This window comes from Dendronephthya gigantea, unplaced genomic scaffold, assembly GCF_004324835.1.
Source record: "Dendronephthya gigantea isolate DGI-Jeju-01 unplaced genomic scaffold, DenGig_1.0 000152F, whole genome shotgun sequence".
Lineage (NCBI taxonomy): Eukaryota > Metazoa > Cnidaria > Anthozoa > Malacalcyonacea > Nephtheidae > Dendronephthya > Dendronephthya gigantea.
The window spans coordinates 303032-324584 of record NW_021163162.1 but is presented as its reverse complement, the minus strand read 5'-3'; the positions used below and the strand labels follow the sequence as shown (position 1 = coordinate 324584).

Sequence of the window (21553 nt, the reverse complement as noted above, 5' to 3'; positions counted from 1 at the left end):
CGCTTTTTTCAACATAATCAGTCAGCTGCATCAACATCTGGTGAGGCAGGCCCATCAGCGAAGAAATCAAAAGTTTTAATGACAAATAAAGGCAACAGAAAACTGTCTGTTTCCTCAGCAACAGCCTGGAAAAATCATGCTCTTGCTCAATACTCAGGTCAAGACTGGCTTATTGTTAACTCAGCAAATGGAGAGGATGTGGACTCCCTGAACTGCTTCGTTTGTAGGAGATTTTCGAAGGAGGTCTTTGGAATAAAGTCTTTCTCAACAGTGTGGGCTTTTTCAGGCAGTGGAAACCTAAATAAGTAACGCGAAAGATCATGCTTCTGGTGAACCGCATAAGCGTGCGATGGAACTGTTCCGAAAAGAACAAGGATTGGGCGTAAGCGAGAGGACAGAGTTGTCTCAACATCAGCGAGAGCAGGGTCAAGTTAGTTTCCTGTCAAGTGTGTCTTCGATGATGGAGAAAGATAAACTGTTAACTAAGAAGTTCGAAGTAGCGTACTTTGTGGCGAAGGAGAAGTTGCCCATGAAAAGTACCCAAAACTTTTAGCTTTAGAGGAAATGCATGGAGTGAGATAGGCACAGCAACCGAAATAAAAAGAATGGGGCAACATTTGTTGACTTCATCAGCGAGGCCATTTCCAAGAGCATATTGATGAATTTAACAAATCTAACTTTACTCTGTTTTAATTGATGGGTCAACTGATAGCTCAGTTATAGAACAAGAAGTTATTTTGTTCTTCATTTTGACCCCAAACCAACAGGTGGCGACAAGGTGTAGATTAAACTTACCTTCGCAAAGCTAGTTGAGCCGGAGACATCAACAGCAGTGGGAATAAAAAAGGTGATCACTGATTCATTTGAAGCTGCTGGTATCAACGATTTTGAGGTCAAACTTATAGGTAATTACAGTTGTTCAAAATGTCAACTAACCATTGAATATTCTCTCAGAGTACTATTAAGAATCTTATTCTCACTAGGTTTTGGAGCTGACGGTGCATCAGTCAACAGAGGGGACAAAAACGGCGTCAAGCAGTTCCTGCAGGAAGATGTAGAATGGCTGGTGTTTGGGTGGTGCATGAGTCATCGTTTGGAGTTAGCCCTCAAGGATGCGCTGCAAAAAACTGTTTTCAGAGATGTTGACGAAATGCTCCTTAACCTGTATCTACTGTACCAAAAAGCCCCCCAAAAGCTTCGACAATTGAAAGAATTAGTACAGTACTACAAAGAGGCAGATGTTGATGAGGCAGAAGATTGTTCCTTGCAAGGTGGCATTAAACCAAAACGGGCATCGGGTAAATACAGTATACAGTATGCAACCAATTTTGGATGCATTTCTGACACATGTCGGCCGAGTTGTGTCTTTAATTACTCATTAACAATTACTATCTCTTTTTTCAATAGGAACTCGCTGGGTTGCTCACAAAATTGAGGCTCTCAAAGTAGCAGTCGATAATTATGGTGCATACATGCAACATCTGGAAAACATGGCTGAAGATAACAGTTTCAAAGCGTCAGAATGTGCAAAGTTTAGAGGTTACCTACGGAAATGGAAGAACTCGAGAATACCAATCTTGATGAGCATGTTTCTAGATATTTTGCAACCAGCGAAATTTCTCTCACTTGGGTTCCAGGACGATGAAATAGATCCTGTAAAATCGTCACAAGCCCTCCAAGATGCCCAAAACCACTTGTCAAAGTTGGAAAGAAAACCATTCGAAAACTTACCACACGTAAAGTTTTTCCTATGAAAGTAAAGCGCAATGAGAATGGTGAACATGTTTATCAAGGTGTTAACCTTACGTACTTTGAAGAGTCAAAAAGAAGAGCTGAAGATCTCAAAGACAACCTCGTGGAGTTGGTGAGCACTGCCATAAGCAACAGGTTAGAGAATCCTCTGAAAATTTCGTGCAGCATGCCGCCATCATTCTCAACACAGAAAGCTGGTCAAAAGCGGCGCAGAAAGAGGACGAGGAAGAGGACGAATTTGCGGATGGAATGATGGAGGAAGTGTATGAGAGGTTTTCAATACCTCTGAAAAATGCTGGCTTTTCTGGTACGTTACCTGATTTACTTCAGCAGTGGCATTCTGTGATTGCATACACTAAAAAGTATCTAGCTCCTGAAACCACGAATTACTTAGTTGTGTGGTATTGCATCTTTAACAGTTCTTTGGCAACCAGTGGCATCTTGTGCTCCTTATCGTCGAACTCTTGTTCTGTATTCCCATTTCCAACTCTAAAGTAGAGCGCCTCTTCTCACTTATGAAACGCATGAAAACAGACGGGAGATCGTCTCTGCGAAATGACAGACTAATCAGTCTTCTAAAGATCAAGTGTGAAGGGCTACCATTAGAGCAGTTCGATGCTTCATCGGCAATGAAACTTTGGGTGGACGCAAAGGTTCGACGTCCTGTTCAAAATCCGAGAAAAAAGTACAAGAAGAGGGAGTCCAAAAGGGCAAGACCAAACCTGTCCCTGAGTGACAGCGAAGACGAAACAGAGGAGGAAACCCTTGAGAGGTTCAGTGGAGTGAGGCAGACAGCAACTAATCCATTCATGACATTATATCCACCAACACCTGAATATTCTCCTCTTTGCTTATAATTTGTTGAGTTTAAATGTCTGTTGGTTTTGTTGTCGAATTTTTCCGTTTTCGGCGAGAGGTGATTTAATTAAGACGCTAATTCGGGCTCATGTCAAGACGACATACCAATGCTGCATGCACGTAGCGTTACTCAGTAAAGTAAATGTCGGTAAATGCTATCAAAAGAACAGTAAGAGTTAACATTTGGAATAGAACAACATTGAACATTTCAAAGACCTAGGTGAAACGTCGCTCTTTTCGTGCGCTGAACCAAATGCTGATGAGCTCAAAGAAAGACTTTAAGTCATTTGCAAATAATACGTTCGGTGCAAGAAAAGATCGACGTTTGACTTAAGCCTAAGCTACACAACTGTATTCATTGATTCAGATTTATTGACTGATGGTTTTTTAAAACTACGATTGGCTGACAGAATTAACATGATCATATTTGATATAGGTATGAGAAAATACGAGAAAGTTTTTCGCGTGGAGGGTTCAATTGGTAATGTTAGTAGTTGATAGCAGTTGTGTAACCTTGCTGTCAAATATGCGCTGTCACGCTGAACAACCCTGTAATTGGCACAGTTTCCTTTTTTTGATATGTCCGACCAACTTTTCGTCAAGTCCGAATAAATCCTAACCTGGTCGGACTTGTGTCCGACTTGGTAAAAAACGTTATTTCACGCCCTGATATGATGTCATAAATTTTGCAATAATGGAAGTACAATAACAGAAGTCTTACATGAAGGCTTTTTAGAGCTGGTTCATAAAAATGATAAAATAAAAATGGCGATGAATGATGATACTGTTAAAGTATGTGCTCATATATCCAATTAAACGAAAATAGACTAGTGATGATTAACGTAATAAAGACTAACCATATAGATTAACCAAAATAAGACCCCAGTAATCGAAAATAGATTCAGATATAAATAATTATATATAAATAAGTGTAGAGAAAACTATGTAACCAAAAAGGGATATTCAGACTGAACAGTCACATACCATACCATAAAAGTATATTCATTCTCTTATGAAAACTGTATTCCATTTATAGTAAAATAACTGTGTAAAGATAGATTAATCCAAATTGCTGTAACCATATAAATACGAGTGATTCTGTAACAAATACATTAGATGAAAAAGCTTCCAAACGTTGTATATTGTGCTTCTGACTAAAGATAGAGAGATGGCAACAGTACGAAACTTAACAGGTTATGGGCCCAGGAAAGGGATAATCTTCGATGGAGACGAAAGCAAATATGAGTTATGGGAAGTAAAGTTTTTGGGGTACATGAGACTCCAGAAGCTTTACCAAATATTCGTCCCTCCTGCAGATGAGGAAGAACTAGATGCGGCAAAGAATGCAGATGCATTCGCCGAGCTCGTCCAGTGTCTGGATGATAGAAGTCTGTCTCTTATAATAAGAGAAGCGAAAGATAATGGTAGGCGAGCCCTTGGCGTTCTTAGAGAACATTACCAGGGAAATGGCAAGCCGAGAATCATTGCTTTATATACGGAACTGACTTCCTTAAAGATGGCAGAAAATGAGAAGAGTACAGATTACATTATACGCGCAGAAACGGCTGCGACATCACTGAAGGCCGCTGAGGAAGTTATTAGCGAAGGGCTGTTGGTCGCGATGGCACTCAAAGGTTTGCCTGCAAGCTACAAAACATTCTCCATGGTCATAATACAGCGGGAGAAACAAATTACTTTCCCTGAATTTAAGATCACATTGCGAAATTACGAAGATGAGGGTATCACCGATGACGAGGGTGATAAGCATATTGAGTGCGACATCTGTACACAGGGCAAAATGTGTCAATTTCGAAACCGTGAGCCAGACCAAAGGGCAAAGGGGTCATTAGAATTTGTGCATTGCGATTTAGCTGGACCTATTGAGCCGGAAAGCCGCGGTGGTTATAAATACGCTTTATCGTTCATAGACGATTACACAAGTATTATCATGGTGTATTTCTTAAAGCAAAAAAGCGATACTGTTGAGGCAACCGAAAAGTTCCTAGCCGATATTGCTCCTTTTGGTAAAGTCAAACGAATTAGGAGCGACAATGGAACTGAATTTACAAGTCAGTTCTTCAAATCTTTGTTGCCTAAGAATGCCATTAAGCATAAGACTAGTGCTCCTTATTCCCCACACCAAAACGGGACGGTAGAGCGCGCATGGAGAAGTTTATTCAGCATGGCAAGATGCCTATTAATCGAAGCAAGATTACCCAAAATGTTGTGGACATATGCCGTATTAGCATCGGCATATATTAGGAACAGATGTTTTAATGCAAGGTTAGGAAAAACTCCATATGAAGCCCTCACGGGGAAACAACCAAACCTGAGTAATATGCATGTTTTCGGCACTACTTGTTATGCATATGTACAGAATGCAAAGAAATTAGATGCACGCAGCCAAAAGGGTATATTCCTGGGATACGACAGAGGAAGTCCAGCGTACTTAGTGTTTTACCCGGAAACAAACAAATTAGAAAAGGTCAGATGTGTGAAATTCATGGATAAACTTGATCAAGTTACCACTGACCAGGAGGTATTTCATAGGGAACCAATTGAAATAGATAAAGAGGAGACCACAGTGCATGAACCGGTTAAGGAAACAGTGGGAGAAAGTAGCAATGAAAACCAAGCAAGGTACCTGACACGAGCTAGGAATAAGCCAAGTTATTTAAGCGAGTATGTTGTAGATGACGTAAGTTACTCTGTAGATTATTGCTACAAGATAGTAAAAGTGCCTGAAATTCCAGTGAATTACCAGCAGGCGGTAAAATCGCCCGAGGCTAGTAAATGGCAAAAAGCTATGCATGATGAGCTAAGTGCATTGGAAGATAATAATACATATGAATTAGTCCCAACCCCAAGCGACCGTCAGATAGTGGGAGGAAAATGGGTTTATGCAATTAAAACTGATCAAAACGGCGATAAAACTCATAAGGCGCAATATGTAGCTAAAGGTTACTCTCAAGTTGCAGACATTGATTATCACGAAACCTTCTCACCCACTGCACGCATGAGCTCAATCCGAACGTTGATACAACGCGCTGTTCAAAATGACATGACCATTCATCAAATGGACGTTAGGACTGCATATTTAAATGCGCCAATTGATTGTGAAATTTATATCGAACAACCAGAAGGTTTTGAGAAGCGCGGCGAAAATGGAGAAAATTTAGTGTGCAAATTAAATAAGTCTTTGTATGGGCTAAAACAAAGTGGGAGGAATTGGAACAACATGTTGCATGAATACCTGGAAAATGAGAAATTTGATTATCACGAAACCTTCTCACCCACTGCACGCATGAGCTCAATCCGAACGTTGATACAACGCGCTGTTTAAAATGACATGACCATTCATCAAATGGACGTTAGGACTGCATATTTAAATGTGCCAATTGATTGTGAAATTCATATCGAACAACCAGAAGGTTTTGAGAAGCACGACGAAAATGGAGAAAATTTAGTGTGCAAATTAAATAAGTCTTTGTATGGGCTAAAACAAAATGGGAGGAATTGGAACAACATGTTGCATGAATACCTGGAAAATGAGAAATTCGTTCAATCACACGCTGATGCATGTGTATATGTGCGAGAAATCGATGCTAAAAGGTGCATAATAATAATTGTTTGGGTTGATGACATTATAATAGCAACGACTGACCTAGAGTTGTTGACAAGTGTAAAAGAATCACTGAGTAACAGGTTTAAGATGAAAGACCTCGGTAAGCTGGCATGGTTCTTAGGGACTCAGTTTAAATGCGACGAAGCATGTATCGAAATGAATCAAACTCAATATATCAAGAAAGTTTTAGTAAAATTTGGGATGGATGAGTGCAAACCCAAACCGACGCCATGTATTTTAGGAATCAATAAGCGGTCAACAAATGAAGAGTCGTCCGAGCTAGACGACCCACATGAGTATAGAGCAATCGTAGGCAGCTTGATCTATGTAATGACAGGAACCAGACCTGATTTATGTTTCATTGTGACAAAATTATCACAAAAAATGGCAAAGCCAAGTAGGGAGGAGCTTGTTATGGCTAAACATGTCTTAAGATACTTAAAGGGTACATCTGAACAAGGTTTAGTGTTTCGAAAGTCAGAGAAACCATTAAAGTTGCATGGGTATTGTGATTCGGATTGGGGCGCATCGGTTCAAGATAGACGCAGTATAACAGGTTACAACTTCCAGTTATGTGAGACCGGCCCCCTTATATCTTGGAAGAGTCGTAAGCAACCAACGGTTGCATTGTCTACATGCGAAGCCGAATACATCGCTTTAACAAATGCCGTCCCAGAAGCAAAATTTCTTAGACAATTATGTATAGGAAGGTACGTATGAGTGAGGATAGTGTAGTTCTACAGGTAGACAACCAGGGGGCTATCAACCTAGCTAAGAACCCCATACACCATCAAAGGTCAAAGCATATTGACATCAAATACCACTTCATCCGCTCAGAGATACAGGTAGGTATTATTAGTCTGGTGTACGTTCCAACAGAAGACAACGTAGCTGACGTGTTTACCAAACTAACAAGCAAAGGTAAGTTAAATAGGTTCAAGACCGTCATGTTAGGAAAATAAAATTGATTTTAGTTTAAGAGAACATAAGAGCAAGTGGGAGTGTTAAAGTATGTGCTCATATATCCAATTAAACAAAAATAGACTAGTGATGATTAACGTAATAAAGACTAACCATATAGACTAACCAAAATAAGACCCCAGTAATCGAAAATAGATTCAGATATAAATATATATATATATAAATAAGTGTAGAGAAAACTATGTAACCAAAAAGGGATATTCGGACTGAACAGTCACATACCATACCATTAAAGTATATTCATTCTCTTATGAAAACTGTATTCCATTTATAGTAAAATAACTGTGTAAAGATAGATTAATCCAAATTGCTGTAACCATATAAATACGAGTGATTCTGTAACAAATACATTAGATGAAAAAGCTTCCAAACGTTGTATGTTGTGCTTCTGACTCAAGATAGAGAGATGGCAACAGTACGAAACTTAACAGATACATTTATACATTTATAAATGTACACCATTTATAAATGTACACGAAAGTGTAAATGTCTGTGGCCTTCCAGCCCGGCATTATTCAGGGAATTGAGTCATCTGGGGTTGATTTTCATATTTATGTGCCGTTCTACCTAGACCTGTGGCGGTATTTGACATGGGACAGAGGAACAGCCATTGGTAAGGGAGCTTTTCTGCTAGAGAAAAATGAGTTTGACAGATTTGCTCCCTTCTTTCCTACTCATTGGTATTATGTCATGGACCTTCACAGTGAGGGAACTGCAGTTGATTTCCCAATCCGAGTAAGACCATTTCTCAGCAAGTCAAGTACCAAGAATTTCATAGTGGGGGAGGATGAAATTTTACTAATGCTCCAATTATGTACTGTGAGAAACTTAGTATTTATTTTGTTAAAAGGGCATGCAATGTTAATAATATCTAATGAACATTTATTTTTCTGTAAAGATAGTTGGGAAATTTAACTTAACTTTCTTGCACGAAATGATGAAATGTCAAATTTTGTGGGTACCGTACGTAAACTGTGCATAGAATTCCAATATGGCAGTGCATGACTGTGCTATAAATTAGGATGCAGCAAAGATAACATCCTTTAAAAGTTGTCTAAGTTTTTCTGCATTCTTAACTCGAGTTTTAACACCCATTTCTTTTAGTTGTGCTTTAACCTCTGCCTCATTCATGTTGTCAACATTCTCATTATCATCATCCAGTGGAGTAACACTAAGTCGTGGTCGTTTTTGCCCCTCTTCTGTTATGCCATTACTCCAGTATGATGCATCCTGTAGCTTGTAACTTCTGGGTTTTCTGTCATAGTCTTGTCATCAAGTCGTTTTACAGCTTGAAGTCCATCTGTACAGGCATCATACTTGTTGCTTTTTTGGTGGTAAAGATGCCGAATGACTTCATTAACTTTCTCAACTCCTTGCCCAGTGAAACATTTTACACCACTTGTAGCTAAAAAGAATGGCATATGATAGCACAAAATGTGCACATATGGAGTGACATTTGCTTTTTTATAGCCATCTTCAATACCACCAAGGGTTAAAAAAAGCGTTAGCGATTCCGTTGCTTACAAGAAATAGATAACAATTTTCAATGAGAATTTTATTGTTAACCCATTGAGTGGCAGCACTCTCCCCTTCACAAAAAAAATCATCTCGCATTAGACTGAATAAAATAATAAAGTAGGGTGCATCAGGTGCATTGATGCCACTTAAAGGGTTAATTCAACTGACTTCTAACCTTTGAAAAAAAGTGTCCCACTTTTTCCTCAGAAGAGCTCCAAGAGTTTAGAATACCATACACTTCTTGGAAATCCTGAAAATATAACAGCCACTGTAACTTAACTGTAATTAACCAGTTCTAAAATTGTATTTTTCACTTTTCTGTAGACATACCATATTTTATTATGTTGCTCTAATTAATCAACTCAACAGAAGAAGCAAATTATAGGGTAATTGCTTCATAGATAGGTAGCCTTTATTCCTTTGATTTGAATATAATATAAGTTTTCGCTTTTGGGTACGTTGTTAGTATTGTTCCTCATAAGGTCCTCATAATCTATAACCTAATCTAATTAGCCTTAGTATAATTACCTTCCAAATTTTAGTTACAGTTTCAAGGTTAGGTGGGGAAACAAATTCTGCAAATGAACCAGGAAGGTTGTGTAATATTCTACCCGATTTAATGTCAGATTGTTTCAAAAACAATGGATTTTTAACACACACGTTTTATTAAAGTAAACTACAAAAATACAGCCATGTTGGAGGCCATGCCACTTCCACTTAACTTCCTTAAACTTCCTTAATCTTCCTTAATAAACACTACCTCTTATAATACTATCTACATAATACTTACCTTCTACATAATACTATCTCTTCCTTTCTCGAAACTTTAACATGTATATAAAACAATTTTAATGTTATATTTGTTGTTCCCCAGTTATTGTCCCAAAACTTATGTACAAGTTCATTTCGGCTTTTCCACAACATAATCTTTAAATTTATTCTTTGTTTGCAATCACGTGATCTACGGAAATTTGATTTTCATCTGACGGGCAAGTTTAACAAATATGGCGGCTGTTGTGTGCTTTGGGAGATATTTTAAAATCCAAAATGCCGGATTGCTGTTCGGTTTATCTATGTACCAACCGCTCGAACAAGAACAGGGATAAACGCTTCTTCAGAATACCTAAAGAAATCTCGCACAGAGGAGACAAAACAAGAGATATTTCAAAAAGACGTCGAGCTAAATGGCTTGCCAACCTGTCGTTGGTGACGAAAGGAGTTGAGTCTCGACATGCTCGTGTATGCAGCGACCATTTTGTTAAAGGTATTATAGCCCATAAATCTAGTTCATCAGTTGTTATATTTACTAGTGTAATTGCTTGTACACAACTCTTCTCATCTGATGTTTAATGAAGGTATATTAAAATACTTATATATAGTTACTGTATTATGTGTACTTGTCATTGGAAATCCTACTCCCCCTACCCTGGAGAAATGTAGAGAATTAGCCTTTTTGTAAGTTTTCCAATGACAAGTGCATTCTAAAAGCTACAAAAGCACTCCTTTCCAGGTTATCCAAGTGAACTATTTGATGAAGAAGATATTGATTGGGCACCAACAATTAACCTTGGGCATCAAAAAGTGAAACCGACTTCAGAATGTGCTTTGAAAAGGCGGAAAAGAGCAGTTGAACGAGAAGAGAAGCGACAACAAAATCAGGCAGCCCTTGCTCTCCTGTCTCTCCAGAATCCTCCACTTCCAAAGGATGTTAATGACTTATCAAGTATGGGTACATACTGTTAATGCAAATGACATTAATATTTTTACATTATGTTTGTTAATTTTCTACGAGTATCTAATTTATATCATAATGTATACTTGAACAGATAAATCATTGGAAAATGTCACAGATCGTGATGGCCCAACTGTTGTACGCACGAAAGAATGCCAAACATATGTTACTGCTGAGTCGTTGGAAGAAAGAGATAAAGAATTGGCTGAGAAAAAGCTTGAGCTACTTGACTTACAGGCTAAGGTCTCACTTACTGGACTTTCGAAGGAGGAATTTGCAAAGAGTGAAGCAAAGACCAGATTTTATACAGGTCTACCTAACTTTTTGGTACTGTGACAGGTGTTCAACCTTTGTGAAGCTTGGATATCTCACACTGACAGGTCAGCACTAACTAAATTTGAACAACTTATCTTGACTCTTATGAGACTAAAACTTAATCTTTCACTCCAAGACTTGGCATACAGATTTGGAATATCCACTGCGACAGCATCTAGATTTTCAAGAAATTGATATCTATTTTGCACTTGAGACTTCAGTTTCTGATTGAATGGCCTGAGAGAGAAATACTTAGGGCTACAATGCCCATGGATTTCAGAAACACTTTTGGAAACCAAATAGCTGTAATAATAGATTGCTTCGAAGTATTTGTAGAGAGACCATCTAACTTATTAGCCCGTGCTCAAAGTTGGTCAAACTATAAGCACCACAATACTGTCAAATTTCTTATCGGTATTGCACCTCAAGGATATATTACCTTCATATCAGATGCTTGGGGAGGAAGAGTTAGTGACAACATCTAACAGAGAAAAGCAAAATTCTTCAAAATCTTCTCCCAGGTGATGTTGTACTAGCAGATCGTGGATTAAACATTGAAGAGAATGTTGGCTCTACTGTGCCTCTCTTAAATACCAGCCTTCACAAAAGAAAAGTCACAACTAACACCTTTTGAAGTGGAAGAAACCCGAAAGATAGCTCATGTCCGCATACATGTGGAAAGAGTTATTGGGTTAGTAAGGCGCAAGTTTCAAGTCCTTCAAAGTAGAGCAATGCCCACCGAATTTTTGCACACACAGCCTGGAGAACAACATTCATTGATGACAAGATTGGAGTTGTATGTTGTGCTCTGACAAACCTATGTCAATCTGTGGTTCCATTGGAGTAAGAATTATTAATGAAAATCTACCTTATGTAAATAATTATATTAAAATATTTAGCAGTGTTTATAACTTAAATATTCAAGAGTTATACTGTAAGTTAAATTTAATTATTTAAGAATATTAAACATACATTTGTATTTATAAATTTGTGTACAAAATGATTACAAATCTTAAGTTATTGTGATATTTACTCCTCAGAATTTTTTAGCTCAAGGGCAGAAAATGGTTTAGAGAAAAATCTCCCTAATACTTCTGGCAGGATACACTTTCTAAAGAACAACTCTGCCTTAGGTACAACACTATCCCAAAATACAATATCTGGTAGGACTCGTTCTATGTAAATGTCATTCTCATTCCATACTATAAATCACAATAATCAATTTCCATAATGTGAATTTGTGCTTGAATTTGAAAGTAATAGGCATGGTTCTTGTCCAGCTGTATACCAGTTTCACTTTTGACCAGACAGAATCCCTTGTCACCTGCACAATCTACCAGGTTTTCCTTCTCCTTCTTGCAAAATGGACACTATACAGTGAGTGAAAAGATTGGAGTGATTTACATTAGAGAGGGTGACCTTACAATGTATTCAATCATCCCTAATGTATATATGCTTTTAAAGAATGAGTTGTATACCTTTATTTCACATGCTCCAATACCACAACAATCACACATGACCACCCCATCTGGTGTTGCACCCATAAATGACCATTTAAGGTTCACTCTTAACCCACTTTCACATACTGAAAATGTTTCATGTTGTTGGCACATGACACTTTCATACTTTTTCCTTGCAATACCCTCATGATTGCAACCATATCTAAAGGAATAAAATGCAAAATTATCAAAATATAAAATCAATACATTACAATAAAAAATTCTTGTTCTGCAAATAGTTATACCTGGTAGCTTCACTTGAAAACCTATATGCTTCTGGATAGCATATAGACTTAATCAACGACTTTGATGGTTTTTCTGGATTTGTTCGGACAACAGATTTAAGTCTTGATGCTGTGATTCGACCAGCTCTATGTGTAAACCATAGTTTTGAGTTGCTTTGCCTCCTGGTTTCTGCTTCTAAGACAGCTACTTGTTTTGCTGTTATTTTTAATGTTAGCTTCTGGCATTCATTCATTAATTGGTTGTGGTCAAGTTTTAATGATTCTTCTGATCCATAGCTCATAATAGGCTTTGGTAATACCTCAGTGGCTGACATAGGTATAAATGAGGAATAATAGAGTCGTTTTGACATTAAACAGGCACTTTTGGGAAAGTTCTTATTCAGGGTTTTAAAGAACTCATGGTATTCCATTGATCCATGTGCAACTGTGGGGCATGGTGGCTTTGGTTGTTGTATTGTAGGGGATGACTTTCCACACATAGCATTATCCATCTTTTGTTTTTTTGCCTTTGCTGAGGATAGGTCCATTGTTTTGACTGATGCAGGTTCGATCTGCAGAAAAACATACAATACAGCTTAGTACTATTCATGTGCACTGCATATATAATGGCAATTTGTTATTTAATCTACATGCACTTCTCTAACACTATAATAATAATATTGCTGTTATGAAGCAAACCTTTTTCATAGGTGCTGGCATCAACCACTTGCTTTTTTCCATCGTACAGGTAATAGTTTCACGTGTCCGCACTGCTGTTTCAATGAAATATAGCACTGCTCCTACATGAGAGCAAGACTCTGCCAATCTATATATGAAACAAATGTTTTAACCTTGTGTTTAATAATACACTACTGATACTTCAAACTCACTAATTTGCAAACGAAATTTATAGATTTTACAAACCCTGCCATGCAATTGCAATGTCCTGTCAGTACTTCACCATCTTCCTTCATTATCACCCAAGTCTTTAACGGTGTTTCTGTAGATCTCTGGGAGTGATTAACCTGTTCAAAACAAAAAAAAATTTGAGCAAATGAACCAAATTATACAATATAAATTAAATTCCTTAATACTTAAAACTGTACGGTACCCTTGCCATTATTAGTTGGTTCCCATTCTTTAATTTCTTTATACCAGTGCCGTGTACCCATCCACATACAAAAAAGTTGTACGCCTCAAGACTCTTGAAAGCCTTCATCTGCTGTTTTGAGTAAAAGGACGTTTGGATAACGAGATAATTCGAGATATCTGGAAATTCCAGATTCGGTAGGTCCTTGAAGTCTGTCGAAAAACTGTTTTTATTCATAGGGATCTATACCATCACATAATGTGATCTTTTCAATGTATCTCGCTTTTACATTGGGTTCTAACTTGTAGAAATAATCTGATAAAGAAGAGGAAGTGGTCGAAGATGTCGAATGACTTGACTCTGGAGCAGCCGCCATATTTAACTTGCCTAAACTTGCCCGTCAGATGAAAATCAAATTTCCGTAGATCACATGATTGCAAACAAAGAATTAGGTAGCCTAGTAACACGTTTTGGTCTGACATGCTCTATGGCCGTTTCCAAAGGTTTTCCTCTATGGCCGTTTCCAAAGGTTTTTCCCCTAAACTTTCACTCGCTTGCTCACTGTCACTTGGCAAATCCACAGTCAACGGTAAACTCGACTCTTCCGGTAAGATAAATGGTTTCACAAACGAACTATCTCTTCGGTATACTTCTCCATCCTTTGACTTTAGCATCAGCTCCTTTCCTTCTTTTGTTACTACGGTATACGGTTCTTTCTCATAATTAGGAGCTAACTTTACGGTTGTTTTGGTATTCTTTAGCAAAACTTGATCACCTGGCACAACTGGATTACGAGAAGCTCTGTTCTTTTCGTCAGCATATGCTTTCTGATTCAATTTGTGGCTCCAATCTCTCTCTTTCGTTGCTTGGTTTTGTATGCTGTCTTGACGTCTCAGCTCCGGGAGTTTCGTCTTCAACTCTCTTCCAAACATCAGATATGCTGGCGTAACACCAGTACTGACTTGTGGTGTACTACGATATGCTAAGAGAAATTTTGGTAACTCTTCTTGCCACTTCTTTCCTTCTGCTTCTGCTACTTTTAGGGATTTTAGAAGTGTTCTATTCTGTTGCTCCACTTCTCCATTTGCTTGAGGCCACAGCGCTGGGGATTTCCTATGTTCTATTCCGTTTTCCAGCAGGTATTTTCGAAACTCTTCGGATACAAATTGAGGACCATTGTCCGACTTTAAAGAGTGTGGAAAACCAAACCTTGCAAAGATTTGAGTTAAAGCAGCGATCACCTTTTGAGTTGTTGTTGTGCACATAACAATGACTTCGTAATACCTGCTATAGTAATCAACCACGACTAACAAACTTTCTCCAGATGGCATTGGACCCATTAGATCTATTGCAATGTCTTGCCAGGGTCCCATGGGCGGTTCAGTTCTCATCATTGGCTCCGGAGGGCTGAATTGTCCCACAACTTGGCATCCTTGACAAGCCTTGCACATTTTCTCAGCATCCGCATCCAATTTTGGCCACCATACTTTCGTTCGCAAACGACTTTTTGTTTTTACAATACCCTGGTGCCCCTCGTGAGCCAACTTTAGGACTGTTTTTCGTAAGTTCTGCGGTATCACAATTCTGTCTCCGCGAAGCACGAGTTTCCCAATTACACACAATTCATTCTTTACACAAAGATAACTTGGCATCTTACATTGTGACCAGTCTCCCGTTTGGACATAATGACGTACACTCGACAACTCAGCGTCTTTCTCCGACTCTCTTTCGATTTCTCTCGGTGTCAATGCTACTGGTGTACTTTCTTGCACCACCAGCCTGATCATCTCCTCTGTTTCCCTACTGACATCCTTTGGTTTGGGTTGGTTCAGCCTGGACAAAGCGTCTGCGATATTGGAACTCCCTGGACGGTAGACTACTTTGTAGTTATGGCACTGCAATCGGAGGACCCAGCGCTCAATCCTTGCTGATGGCTTCGACGATTTTCCGAAAATGCATTGCAGTGGTTTGTGGTCTGTTTCCAATTCAAACTCTCGCCCATAAACATAAAGGTTAAATCTTTTGCAGGCCCAAACAAGAGCCAGCGCCTCTTTCTCCGTCTGGGCATAGCGTCGCTCGACCTCAGTTAAATTCCTCGAAGCGTAAGAAACTACTCTCCACTCTTCTCCATGAAGTTGTAGTAAGACTGCACCCAAACCGTCGGGACCCGCATCAGCTACAATTCTGGTCTTGTACTCATTCTGAAAATAAGCGAGTGCTTTACTTGTTGACATAAGTTGCTTCAGCTTCTCAAACGCTTTTTGTTGTTCACTACCCCAGACGAAAACATGTCCCTTTCTCAACAGTTTACGTAATGGTTCCGCTTCTTGGGAGAAATTCGGTATGAATTTGGCTGAATACTGTACAAGCTGAACAAATGATCGAACTTCTGAGATGTTCTTTGGTGGTCTGGCATTCACAACTGCTGCAATCTTTTCCTCACTAGGTGCGACTCCCTTGTTACTTAGTTCGTGTCCAAAAAAGGTTAACTTATGAAGTCTAAATTGGCACTTCACTTCATTCAAGGTCATGCCACTATCCCTCAACCGTTGTAGAACTTCTCGCAGATTACTATCATGCTCTTTCAAATCACCTCCATACACAATCAAGTCATCAGCAATGTTAGCTACTCCCTTACACCCACGTATGACGTCCGATATAATCTTCTGGTACTTCTCAGGAGCGGATGTTATGCCAAACATAAGTCTTTTGTACCGGTACAACCCCCGATGAGTTACAAAGGTTGTGATATCACGCGATTGTTCCTCCAGCTCAATTTGGTGAAACCCCCATCTCAAATCGAGCTTGCTAAAAACGGTTGCACCGTTGAGATCGTACAAGATTTCTTCAATTGTAGGAATAGGGTGTCTTTCCCGTACTATTGCTTCGTTTGCTTTGCGCATATCAATGCACACCCGCACGTCACCGTCTGGTTTTGGTACCACCACAAGAGGTGAGACCCACTCTGTCGGGCTGTTCGGTACTTCCTCGATAATATCTTTTGCCAGTAGATCATCCAATTTCTGGTCCACTTTGTCTCGTAAACCAAATGGAAGTCTGCGAACCCCTTGTGCAACTGGCTTCACCTCCTTGTTGATGTGCAATTTTAACTGATAATCCTTCAGTTTTCCCACTCCTTCAAATACATCTGAATACTCTTTACGGATATCTTTATCACTCCCTTCTGTTGCAATCGAACAAACTTGCGCTCCATATAAAGGACCCACATGCAACACTTTAAGCTTTTCTGCTGTACACTTCCCAAGTAAAGGTTTCCCCGCACCTTTTATCACCGTGAATTCATCTGTGCATTTCTCACCGCTAGCTTCACATACAATTTCAGATACAAATGTCCCAGCAACTTCAATGGGGTCTTTCTGACCATAGGCGAATAACTTCTTCTCCGATTTTGTTGACTGACACTCAATGTTATTTTCCTTCAGTTTACTCCATGTTCCATAATCAATCAAATTACATGATGCCCCCGAGTCAATTAGTACACCGTCCAATTGAACTCCACCAATCATAAGAGTAATCTCGCCAACACCTGCTTGGCCTTTTTCAATGACGAATGCATAATCCTCCCTGGCTCTTGGTTTTTCCTCTTCATCAACACGATACACTTTCTTCTTTCCGGCTTCATTTCCTTTCTTATGCCATCCTTTTGGATTTTTAGTGTCCCGCTTTCTGCAGCATGCAGCAAAATGCCCAGTAACACCACATTCATTACACTTTTGATCCCTAGCGGGGCAAGTTTTATCCCTAGCGAAATGACTGGTGTGGTTACAGTTGAAACATCTTTGCTCAGTCCCAGTTCCCTTGCGTTGACCACTAACGTTGTTTCCATCTTTGTTTCCCTTCTTGCCTTTCTTAAAACCACGTCCCACTGAGTTTACCTGCCCCTCCCCTGGTTTGTGTTGCGAACCAGGCTGTTCCAAGGATTTCATCTGAATTTCTACTGCTTCAAATGCTCTTGCAATCTCCTGCAAATCCTTCAAACTTGCGTTAGCTCTCTCATCTTTGCTTACTCTGTTACATATTTTTTGTGCCATGTCACAAGAAATATTCCTCCCTTTACTGCCATGCCAGTTTACAGATCGTCCCCATGTGAGCCTATGTGCCATTTCCTCCGATGCGTTAGCTTCAATTTGGGCAACTTGTGAACATGTCTAGTACATAGTTATGGGAATTTGCTGATTTGAAATATAATAGTAATAGCTTTTCGTTGATGTTATTCCTCAAACCATCTCCTTCATTGCATTATCGATAAGTTGCATCAAGAAGACAGCTAACTGTATTATTTTTAAACCATAAAACCTGCCAACATAAGATAAAACTTTGTTGGTTTAAGTACTTACATTAGTTAAAAATACCATTAAATATGAATAGTACAATTGTGATATATAAACATCAATGCGAGCATGGTGCACAATTGTGCATTAATTTAATTAATTTTGTTATTAAACTTTACTGGTGAATTAGTGGATGACATTATGATGGCAGAGTACCATAAAAAACATCTGAGATTTTTATTGTAGCAAACAAAGTTATATATACCAGATTCTATCTGGCTCAGTATCTTGAAAATGTTTATCATCACCAAATACAAGCCTTTCAACATCAGTATGATTAGGTTTTTCTTTCTCAGGGTCTGGGATAACAAACTCATTAACAAATGCACTGATGACTCTGTCAAATGATTCCATTTTTTTCTCTCTCCATATGCATGATTTTATGTGGTGGTATGTGTTTTGCTGGAGGACCATTCACATCTTTCAGTCCTTAAAACTCCATTGCAGCTTCCAGAATGTATGCTTTCCCAAAACTCAATAAGAACTGCTCTGTAACCTCATATGAATTTGTAACCTTTTGAGGTGTCACATTTAATCGATCATATTTCTCTCTGAAGTATTTCAAGGTACCAATTTCTCTTACAGAACCAGAGTTGTGAAGGAGTTTGTAGACAAACTAAAAAACACAAAATTATATTGAACATACATGTACAGTGCATTATATAGTTTAATATTTCATCTGTGTTTGAAACCCTATAGAATAAAACATTCAGGGCATGGTGAAGTTATTTCTGTAATTATTAAACAGGTCAGCCTATTGGGTGCAAGGTATCCTGTGAAACAGTTGCTTTATTGATAAAAGCAATTTTATCGATTATCAATGTTAATCAATTTTAAAAGAGATTACTGCAAAACTTGAATGTATATGAATAGGTACACCCCAATTATCAAGTTAGCTATGGGCTATGTCAATGATTTTTCACCAACTATATATAATTACTTGACTTTCTACTTTTATATACCTGCAGGTAGGATATTTTGGTGTGAAATAACTCAAGAGACAAATGGACTGCAGTGATCCAGTCGTGCCTTTGCTGTATGTGATCCTGCCTGCAAGTCTTTTGCACCAGCAAATCTCACGCGGGCCATTTGATCTCCTCCAAATGGAACTGATCATGACAACTTTCATGTGGTCATTTTCATCTAATTTATTGAAGTGTGGCCCTGGTTGATCTGGTCTGGATGACTGCCCTTTAATTGATGCCAAATTCTGTTTTGCTTGTTTGGTTGGCTCTTGAATGACTCCAGCTTTAGTATAGATGTCCTCCAGCTCATTCTCGTAATAATCCAGGATCTCAACGACCTCACTGTACCTCTTTTCATTTTTTAACTGCATGGGAAGAGGAACAATAATGGACTCTGTAGACATCTCTTTTTGGAATTTATGTGATACATGATCAGGTATTACACTGTTCAAAAATGACAAACTTTCAACTCAAGAGGTGAGCACTCTTCCAACCAAAATTTTGAAATCTTCATTTAACTTAATTTCTTCATCATAATTTAGTAGAAAAACTGAATTTGGCAGTTTTTTGATATCTCTACGATACTCTTTCCACAATCAGGTTAGACGCAAAGTAATAAAGATCTTGGTTTTGATTGGACGACTGCATATCATGAACGTGAATTTTCATGTCCCAATTATCTCCAGTTCCTTGCAACCTCTTACCGTCCTTAATAACTTCCATGATGCTGTCCGAAAAGTGTTTGGCGATTATTGTCTTGCTTTGATTTGATATTAATGCTCGCAAAATACTCAATCATTCTATCTCTGGGTTCCGGAAAGGACACTCAACGACATCAGTGTTACTTCGCATTAGAGATGACATCATCAATGCCATGAAAAAGGGAGAAATCACCTTAATAGCTTTTCAGAATTTCTCCAAAGCCTTCGACACAGTTAATTATTCCATGATGTTGAAGAAACTTCATGCGATTGGCTTTTCGCGGGACATGCTTACATTGGTTACAAATTATCTTAGCAACAGACAACAATTCGTGCAAGTGAATGACAAGCAGTCAAATAAATTAGCAACACAATTTGGTGTCCCACAAGCGTCCATTCTAGGTCCCATACTTTTTAACCTCTATGTTAATGACCTGCGAAGGATTGCAAATGTTTGTGCTTCCAATATGCGGACGATACTACATTTTATGATCATTGTGTTCCCAACGATTTGCTAGCCTGTGCTGGAAAGATGAACAACACCATGTTGTAGAGAAGTGGGGAAGTAATTGTAATCTACTTCTAAACAGTGCTAAGACTAAGCTAATGATAATTTCCACACAGTCCTTATCCCGAGTCCACGATTTAGTTTCTTTTGCTCCAGCCGTGACTATCACAGGCAAACAAGTCGAGAAGGTGCCTAATTTTAAGCGCCTAGGATCCCACATTAATGAAACCTAAAATGGAACGAGCATGTAAAATAAACTGTACCATCTTGCTATGGAGTGTTATCGACCCTGAGGAAATTGAAAAACCTTGCACCCTTTTATGTGAAAAAACCAATAGTAGAAAGTCTCGTCTTATCTAAGATTGACTATAACGATTTGTCCATTACCCACTACCAGCTTATCTTAGTCAGAAACTACAGCGTGTCCAGAATGCCATGGCAAGTTTTGTCTATAATAGATATTGCATGATCATATCAATGCATGTTAATTTGCGCTATATAAGTAGTAAATGATTAATTATATTGTAGGGAACTGGACGTTTTGTTACTTGGTTGGCTTCCTTTAATTGAACGAGCACAATACCACCTCCTTCGACTTACACATAAAGCCATTTGGGATCCCAACTGGCCTGAGTATTCCAATTTACGTATACGCAATACAAGCAGAGACTTACGATCAAGCTCTTTCATGACGTTGGAAACTCCTTTGGAAACTGGAACATTTCAAGACAGTTGTGCCAAGCTATTTAATAAACTAGACCCACACTGAAGGAATGAGAATAACATTAGGATTTTTATGCGAAATGTCAAAACAATGCTGTTTGCCACAGCTAAGGAGAGACTAGCGTCTAACTAATACCTTCTCTTACCAATTAATTTAATGTATTATAATTTCTTTTAACTTTTATTTTTTATCATTGAAGATGTAGAGCTACTTTGTAGATATGCTTCATTAAACCGTTATTATTATTATGTGATAAAGAGAAAACACTGAAAATTCTGAATACAGGTAAGAAGGTCTGTATCTATAGGCCGACGCACACTAGAGCTATGTGCTTAGCAAAAAGTCATTCGTGGCCATTGGCCTAAGCCAGTTGCTCTTGTGTGCGGGTGACTTTTCCGGCGACTTTTGGCACGAGTGAGGAAAGTCACCGGAAAAGTTGCCCGCACACGAGAGCAACTGGCTTACGCCAATGGCCACGAATGACTTTTTGCTAAGCACATAGCTCTAGTGTGCGCCGGCCTTATGGTGTCGGTTATAATTATAATTACTGTATATGCATATTTTATATAGTATACCTCTGTTTTCACATCATTCACGTCTACAGTGTTCAGTCTTTGAACCAAACCTAGCTCTTGATTCCTTGTCTGCATCAAAATGGAGTAACAAACACTAATTCTTGGAAAAAACTCACTTAATTCATCCTCAGATA

General features: G+C 38.7%; 3 protein-coding genes across 3 annotated transcripts; 1 reads left to right on the top strand and 2 right to left on the bottom strand.

Moving 5' to 3' along the window:
• Window positions 1-9728: 9728 nt before the first annotated feature.
• Window positions 9729-10952, top strand: LOC114537162. Its single transcript, XM_028558284.1, has 3 exons — window positions 9729-9998; window positions 10245-10457; window positions 10561-10952. The coding sequence occupies exons 1-3, from the start codon at window positions 9782-9784 to the stop codon at window positions 10800-10802; spliced, it is 672 nt and encodes a 223-aa protein (XP_028414085.1). The 5' UTR covers window positions 9729-9781; the 3' UTR covers window positions 10803-10952.
• A 1031-nt stretch (window positions 10953-11983) lies between these two features.
• LOC114537174 lies at window positions 11984-13825 on the bottom strand. Its single transcript, XM_028558294.1, has 6 exons — window positions 13616-13825; window positions 13429-13529; window positions 13204-13330; window positions 12526-13076; window positions 12260-12443; window positions 11984-12151 (listed from the first exon to the last, which is right to left on the bottom strand). The coding sequence occupies exons 1-6, from the start codon at window positions 13721-13723 to the stop codon at window positions 11984-11986; spliced, it is 1239 nt and encodes a 412-aa protein (XP_028414095.1). The 5' UTR covers window positions 13724-13825.
• Window positions 13826-14079: 254 nt separating this feature from the next.
• Window positions 14080-17646, bottom strand: LOC114537173 (uncharacterized protein K02A2.6-like). Its single transcript, XM_028558293.1, has one exon. The coding sequence runs from the start codon at window positions 17644-17646 to the stop codon at window positions 14080-14082; it is 3567 nt and encodes a 1188-aa protein (XP_028414094.1).
• Between the last annotated feature and the right edge of the window lie 3907 nt (window positions 17647-21553).

What these genes read in the sequence shown, in the direction of transcription:
- LOC114537162 (XM_028558284.1), top strand. Translation starts at nt 9,782, where the DNA reads ATGCCGGATTGCTGTTCGGTTTATCTATGTACCAACCGCTCGAACAAG. An exon ending in CAGCGACCATTTTGTTAAAG is followed by an intron (nt 9,999 to 10,244) that starts GTATTATAGCCC and finishes ACTCCTTTCCAG; the next exon opens with GTTATCCAAGTGAACTATTT. An exon ending in GGATGTTAATGACTTATCAA is followed by an intron (nt 10,458 to 10,560) that starts GTATGGGTACAT and finishes ATACTTGAACAG; the next exon opens with ATAAATCATTGGAAAATGTC.
- LOC114537174 (XM_028558294.1), bottom strand. Translation starts at nt 13,723, where the DNA reads ATGAAGGCTTTCAAGAGTCTTGAGGCGTACAACTTTTTTGTATGTGGA. An exon ending in ACCAACTAATAATGGCAAGG is followed by an intron (nt 13,530 to 13,615) that starts GTACCGTACAGT and finishes TGTTTTGAACAG; the next exon opens with GTTAATCACTCCCAGAGATC. An exon ending in TTGGAGCATGTGAAATAAAG is followed by an intron (nt 12,152 to 12,259) that starts GTATACAACTCA and finishes CTCACTGTATAG; the next exon opens with TGTCCATTTTGCAAGAAGGA.
- LOC114537173 (XM_028558293.1), bottom strand. Translation starts at nt 17,646, where the DNA reads ATGGCACAAAAAATATGTAACAGAGTAAGCAAAGATGAGAGAGCTAAC.